General features: G+C 39.4%; 1 protein-coding gene across 7 annotated transcripts in view; it reads right to left on the bottom strand.

Annotated features, from left to right (window-relative positions):
• Positions 1-588: 588 nt before the first annotated feature.
• Positions 589-7,179, bottom strand: part of BCL11A (BCL11 transcription factor A) — a gene marked incomplete at both ends in the record, with an annotated part of 96,952 nt that continues 90,361 nt past the window's right edge. For 4 of the 7 annotated variants that reach the window (XM_084235778.1, XM_084235785.1, XM_084235780.1 and 1 more), the window contains one exon: positions 589-690. In XM_084235778.1, coding sequence (XP_084091904.1) covers positions 589-690 — 102 coding nt within the window. The remainder of the gene's footprint in view (positions 691-7,179) is intronic. The other 3 variants (XM_084235781.1, XM_084235784.1, XM_084235782.1) reach the window with 1 other exon arrangement.

The raw sequence follows: 7,179 nt of genomic DNA, 5'->3' as shown, positions 1-7,179 counted from the left end.
TTCTCCTTGAAAATTTATGCCATCTGATAAGCGGTAACCTACTTCCCCTCCTACACCTCCTACCCATTCCTCAAATCTGTTTGTCCAACCCACCCGATGGATGCTGGATACAGAGATACAAAGTCACAAGAAGCTGCACTGTCTTATCAGCATTAATAATTAAAGAACAAACAAACACCGCCTAAAGCTCCAACATTTATTGTGTCAATGTTAAGCACACTTTTTAAAAGACAACATAGAATGTATAGAAACAAGGGGTTGGGGGACTCATGCTCATTTCCACAATACAGGTAATTAGGTTGGCTGGTTTCAAAAGGGCCAGGACGTCACTCAGGCCAGCGGTGGTCCACGGGCCGTCTATATGGGACTGATTCACTGTTCCAATGTGGGTCTGTTTTTTTGTTTTTACTTTTTATTAAAAAATATAAATAAAATGGCACTGCAGGCCCAGGCAGGAAGGACTCTGCAGGACTCTGTCTTCGCACAACGGCTCTTGGAGGCTACTGTCAGAAAACACCACAAACTAGCAGGATGACAGACCACGCTGACGTCGACTGGGCGGCTCACGTCCACCCCGCCCCTGGGGCTTCAAATTTTCTCAGAACTTAAGGGCTCTCGAGCTTCCATCCGAAAACTGCCACACATCTTGAGCTCTCTGGGTGCTACGCCGAATGGGGGTGTGTGAAGAACCTAGAAAGATGTTGGAGACAGAGGAGGAGGGAAAAAAAAAAGTACAGGTGTGACTTGGCCCAGTGATTTTCTCTTCTCTAACTAGCTTTCTTAAACTTAATTACTGCATTCAACCAAGCTTGTGCCACTGGCATCTTAAACATGATTCACTCAATCTCCCTCCCCCCCCCCACCCCATCTCTGACCTCCAAGTGTCTTTCCCGGACCTCCCTCCCTCCCCACCAAGGACCCAGACCCCCTACCCAATCATATGACAGTCCTAGTAAACTCGGGACACACCTGGAAGGAAACACTTTCCCTTATGACTGAGAAAACTGAGTAGGAAACAGTCCTTTGGTTGAGGAGAACAGGGGAGGGAGGAGGGAAGGGGGACATTTCCTTAAAATAATAATAAAAGTATAAAGAAACAAAAAATCAAAATTGATGTAAAAGCAGCACAACGAAAACATGAAATGTCATCAAGTTCAACGTCAAAGCAGCCAACGATTTACAAGAGGCGAACAAATCTCTGAAGAGAAAACCAGAACCCAAAATAGTTGCTCCCAAATGGCACCAAAAACTGCCTGTAGTTTCTTTCAAACATGCAGTTTTCTTTTCTTTTTTTCTCTTTTGTAAGGGGGAAAGGCAATGGTGAAGGGCAGAAGGGAGTGGTTATTCTCCTCCGGGGCTCCTCCCTTGCTGTGCACATTGACTTGAAGCAGCAGAGCTGGGAGTCCGGATGTGCCGAGGAAGAGGGCTACCACTGTGGCATTCCAGGCCTCGTTGCCATGGCGACCGAAGCTGGGGCCTGGGGCCTCCTCTCCCCAGACTTGGCGCCGCAGGAGGCCCAGGGTCTGGAGCTCAGCTGCTCTCCGCATCCCCCCCTGAGCAGTGGAGACCTGGGCTGAGGGGCCTGCTGTGTCCAGGTGGACTCTGGAGAATCCCATTCCCAGTCCGGCCCTAAGTCACTCTCGTTGAGGCCCCTTTTGCTGATATCCCAGTCAGACCCCTTTGTCAGACCTGCCACCAATATTCAAAGCCCTAACAGACCAAGTAAAATAGAGCATGGGCATGGACCACGATCCAGGTATTTAAAAGCACAGCCCCCTATAGGTCTGGGGGGACAGGGCAAGTCCTGCTTTAGAAAATAGACTTGGGGGGAAATTGCTTAATTTGCCTTTTCTGCTGTCTTATAAAAGACCTGATAGATGCTCTCCCTTTAAGTAGTCTTTGCCACTTTACAGAAAGGAAAAACAGTATTTGGATCAACCATTGAGTTGTGTTCTGCCAAGTTTAGGTATTGAGTACCGTGACCCATGTGAACTGTGTTGGTCTCCTTTCCCATTTGAAAGGGAGGAATTAATTGCATCCCATCACCACAGATGACACCGGGAAATAGAGAGAGAGAGAGAAACAGGCCCATCCCCCTAAAGGCTGATTCACCGGCCATGTGTTTTAGTAAATGAAACAGCGGGCTAATGGGATAACAAGATGACAGCAAGCAAAAGTGCATACCCAACAGCCCATGTCTACAGTTTGTAGCTACAGCAGTCCTGGAAGAAATGTGCATCAACCCAGTTCCGTCTATGTGTTCTGATGTCCATTTCTCTAAAAATGGGTTCATTTATTCTTAATTGGGACAGCTGCAGGGCCTTAGGAGACACTTAGGAAAATTTGCTAAGTGGCTCGGACCTTTTAAAAGTTAACAGTCTTTTCAAAAACATTTTTCCTAGCAGGTTTAAGGAACACTGCCAATCCCATCCTCATGCCAGCAAAATTCCCATAATTCTTTTTTAATGGGAAATTGTCTGATAAAAGAGAATGGGATGGTACATTCTTGAACACACCAGGCCCAGGGACAATGGAGTAAGAGCATCATAATGAAGAACACATGATTGCCATACAGTCAATAAGAAATCGTGTGTGTATGTGGGTTTAAAAAAAAGAAATCTGTATTTCCTCCCTCACGCTCTGTGAGTAAATTGCTACAAGCAGGACAGATGAGTCCTGAGGCTTCTCATCTCCCTTTCAGGAAGATCGGAACTATCCCAGTACCTTCTAGCAAACTTTCAGTGTCTCTGCAAACAAAACACTTTGTTTCCTTAGTTCTCCAATGAAATTACACCTAACCCCCCACTGCCACTGCCTTCTAAATTCTCACTCTCAGCATTATGAATACATACAGTATGTACTTATTGCATATACACAAATGGTATTTAAATGAACAGTTCTAGCACAGAATGCCCTGGGAAAAAAGTCTACTACTTCACACTACCTGCCACTGCCACACAAATGAAGAACTAGCCAAGTGTTAACCTCACTTCTCAACAACCTTTAAAATGTGTTGGTTTCAGTCCTTTTGTGTGTCCTAAACAAAGAGAGAAGAGTAAATGGTCTCAGGATGGACGTAGTACATGAACGGGGAGGGTTTCTGGCTTACAATCTATGAGAAGTAGTATTTGCTGTACTCCTGTTTATGAAGTTGCTCTCAAAATGAAGAAAAAAGAAATAGTTTAAGCATCAGTTTGGGTAAGGGGCGAACACTGCACCGATACAACAGGGATGTCACATAAACCTACTTGAGAATTTTGAAAAATGTTAATGTCCTTAGTATTTCCTTATCCAAATACACCATGACTTCCTCCTATGGTTGGAAATGTTTTTTTTTTTTTTTGTTAGTTTGTTTTTGTTTTTTTGTTATTTTACATGAAGGTTGTTAATTTTAGGGAACTGGATACAAGCTGGCATTTATAAATTATATTCCGGTTGCCTAAGTTCCAGGTTTCCATTGTTCACTCAGTCTCAGGAATATTTTATAAGAGGGTTTCAATAAGTCAGGAGACTAAGTACCCTGAAGAAACTGTCTCCCAATAAATTTATTTAACTTTGGGACCATGTAAATCAAGCATAATCTGTGATTTATCACCAGCTGTTTGCACCCCTCCCCACCCCCCAATTTGATTTAAGAAATTTGAACATACAAGTATACAGTATCCACCATCAATTCTGTCTGTCACGATGCAAAACCTAATTACACTAAGAGCATCGTATATTGAGAAATTAAAATGAATACTGTATATAAAACCTGCACAGCTGCACTCACAGCTCCTAATAAAAGAGTAATAGGGACACACAGCGGTTTTATGGATAGTTAATATGGTGGAGCGGAAGTCACCACGTCTAAAACTAGCATGGCACTGGGGAATATTTCTATTCTCTCTGTCTTGAACAGCATTCTGGATTCAGTTGGGAAGACACCTAATCCAAAACACATAGGTCTCCTCTCAGCTCACTGCCAAGTATTAGGTTCTGCAAGGTACCTGCCCCCCATCCATCCCAGCTTCTGTGCATGGTCCCCCAAATCCTCTCCTCCCAGTTTTCCGCTGCCTCCACTCTGTTTCACACCCAAATGGAAGTAAAAAAAAAAAAAACCAACTTTCTCTTTATTTGCGAAAGATGAAACTATTCTTGTCTCAGATGAAAGGCATTACATGAAAAGGCCACCTCACAGGCAGTAGGGCATAAGAACTGAGCAACAAAAAAAATGCTACCACAGGAAGACAACAGAATGGCTTTTGTTTTGGTTTTTACAAAAATAAGAACAATGTTGTATCCATTCATCTACACTGGAAACAGGGAGACAGTATCACAAAGGTATGTGTTTTAATAAAGCAAATAGATGCTGCAACATGCAGTATTTGTAAAACTGACAACACAGATTTCTAAGGAGAGGTTTTTAAGTAGACCTGACTTGCTTTTCAAAGACGACGTTTCATTTTGTAAGTCTGTTGGTCGATCAAAGGGTAAGTGAAGGGTATTCCCACCCTCGTTTGCCATCAGCCAGAAAGACCCTACAAAAACACCTAAAACATCTGTCCTGTCTAGGGTCCCTAGAATCTCAGATTCACAAGGCAAACACCACCATACATCTCAGGAAATCAGTGGCTGATTCCACAGATCTGGCAACTTCTGGGTAAACACCTTGTTACCACTTCCTTTCTTTTCTCTCTCTCTCTCTATTTATCTGATGCCTTTGTTTCCGAATTTTTATATAGGGGGTGGGTGGGATGTTATTTTTGGTATGAGGAAAGACTCATGTGGAAATGAAAGAGCTGGTTTTTTTTTTTGTTTTTTTGGTTTGTTTTTTTTTTTTTTTTAAATAAACCTCTTGTTACATTATGTCCTAAGACAGGGCAGGGATGGGAGAATAGAAAAGAACTTTCAGACAACAAGGGCAGCAAAAAATCCAAAGGAAATAAAAGTTTAAGAAGCTATTACCAGTAAGTTTTTTCATTTATATCTGAATGAATTATGGGTAAGAGATTAAGGGAAAGTTTTAAACGTCAGACTGAAAACACCTTGCATTTCTTGAAAATTATCCTAGAACACTAAAATCTAAGAGCTATTTCCATGATTTGAGATATGTCTATTTTAATATAGTAAGTACTTTATCTTCCTTTAGGGTATAATACACGCATCAAAATGCCCATAGAAATAATCCTGAAAAAGACTGACTGGCCTTCTCTCAAAACCTGTTATTTTCTTGAAAGTAATTTACAGAGTGTGTCAAATGAGGACACAAGAAGCTTACATTGTGTACTTTAATTTTTTTTATTTTTTTCAATAAAGGGACAAAATGGGTGTATGAACAGGTTAATGCAGACAACTGCCAAAAAAACACAGACAGTGGTTTTTCCAATAGAACTTAACAAAGACCAGAAACAAATACAATAAAAAGCCAGGTTGTAATGACCTTTGGTCATCCAAATAAAAAAAATAAAAACAAAGAAAAATAAAAGATCAAATTAAGTGCCTCTGTTTTGAACAGGGCACATAAGCAATAATAAATAGTGACTCCCATAGTAAAAGATAAAATTTCAAGTTACGACAAACAGCTTTCATTACAGGAATAGAAAAGGCCAATAACAAAATATTCTGCATTGCCATTTACAAAAAAGTATTGACTAAAGCGGGCTTTCTCTTTAATATGCTTTGCATATGAAATTCTTTCCAATCTAAATATAAAGCACCATTTAGTTTTTGGCAATGAAAAAAACTGCAAAACATTGTTTTTTTTTTCCTTTTTTTTTTCTTTCTTTCTTTTACTGCATATGAAGGTAAGATGCTGGAATGTAGGGTGATAGAAGGAAAGGGACAAAAAGCACACTACATAACAAACCAACGTTATTAGCTTGCAGTACTGCATACAGTATGGCAGCAGGAAAAAGGAACCAAAAAGGATATGTACAACCCCTCTGACAGCCAGCCGTGTGACATTCTAGCAGGCTCCCCCAAACCGCCATTATATGGCTTCTCATCTGTACAATGTCACACTTTTTTGTTTCTCTCTTTTTTTTTTTTTGAAGCATACAAATAATTTGCACTATATTATCCTGCCAAATTAAAAAAATATACTGTGGCAGCCTGTCTTTTTTTTTCCACTACCAAAAAAGGTACATTGATACCTTTTAAGAGAACAAGCAACAGTTAAAAATACAAGCTTCAATATAAATACTATAGTGCCTAACACTAGATGAACATTTAATTCAAATACCATTCTAGAAATACAGAAAAAAGACCATAAATGTGTTTTAGCATAGGAATCAACATGAGTGTGCATTTTCCTATATTTAAGTACTATATAATCTTAAACCTTTCCCCAATGTATGTTTTTTTTTTTTTTTACAACCTGAAGAGCGGTGTGTATCCAAGGCATAGAATTTCCACTACCATTTTTAAATGGATAACAAGTCTTGTAACACCACCAAGACAATGGAACCCTAAAATGCAGTTCCCCCCTAAACATAATGAAGTGTTTTTTTAAAAAATTTTTTTCTTAACATTTATATTTAAAAAAGTTTTGTACAAAAAAATCCTTGCACTGTAGAAGCGAAAGCAATCATTCATTTCTATGTTAAGTGTATTCTGTTTTCCATTCACAGCGCTTGCAATGTTGAGTCCAAGTAAGTAAGCTCATTAGTCAAGTAAATGGCTGGCAAAGTTTTTTTTTAGTTTTTTTTTTTTTTTTAAATGCTCATCAATGAGATTGTGTTCAATTTTTTTTTTTTCAGCATTCTTGCAACTTTTCCCTTAAGTATAGACCTGTAAACTGGGAAAATTGTACAGTGCACTTAATTGTCCTATCTGAGCAGGTTTATTTTATACTCAACCTCTGTATCTCTGATTAGAGAAAAGATACAGATAATACAGGCAGAGTCAAGTGCTATTTGAACACCAACTGGGGCAGATGCTAGCTTAATAAAAAAGAAAAACTTAAAAAAATAAAATTAAAAACAATGAATCCTCTTCCATGTTAACACAAATAGCACACAGTGTATGGAAAAGAAATGAAGTACAACTTTTAGGGAGCACAGACATATATACTGCTACTCTTAAAATTCTCTTCTTTTTTAAGAATGTCACATTAAACGCAAGTCTTAAGAATTCATAGTTAATCATCATTGTATCAATATTAGCTTATACACCTGTTCTAGTTTAAAATGGCAAACA

Source organism: Talpa europaea, assembly GCF_964194135.1.
Source record: "Talpa europaea genome assembly, chromosome: 6".
Taxonomy (NCBI): Eukaryota; Metazoa; Chordata; class Mammalia; order Eulipotyphla; family Talpidae; genus Talpa; species Talpa europaea.
Note: the sequence above shows the minus strand (reverse complement) of the source record. Positions and strands in the feature narration are given on the sequence as shown.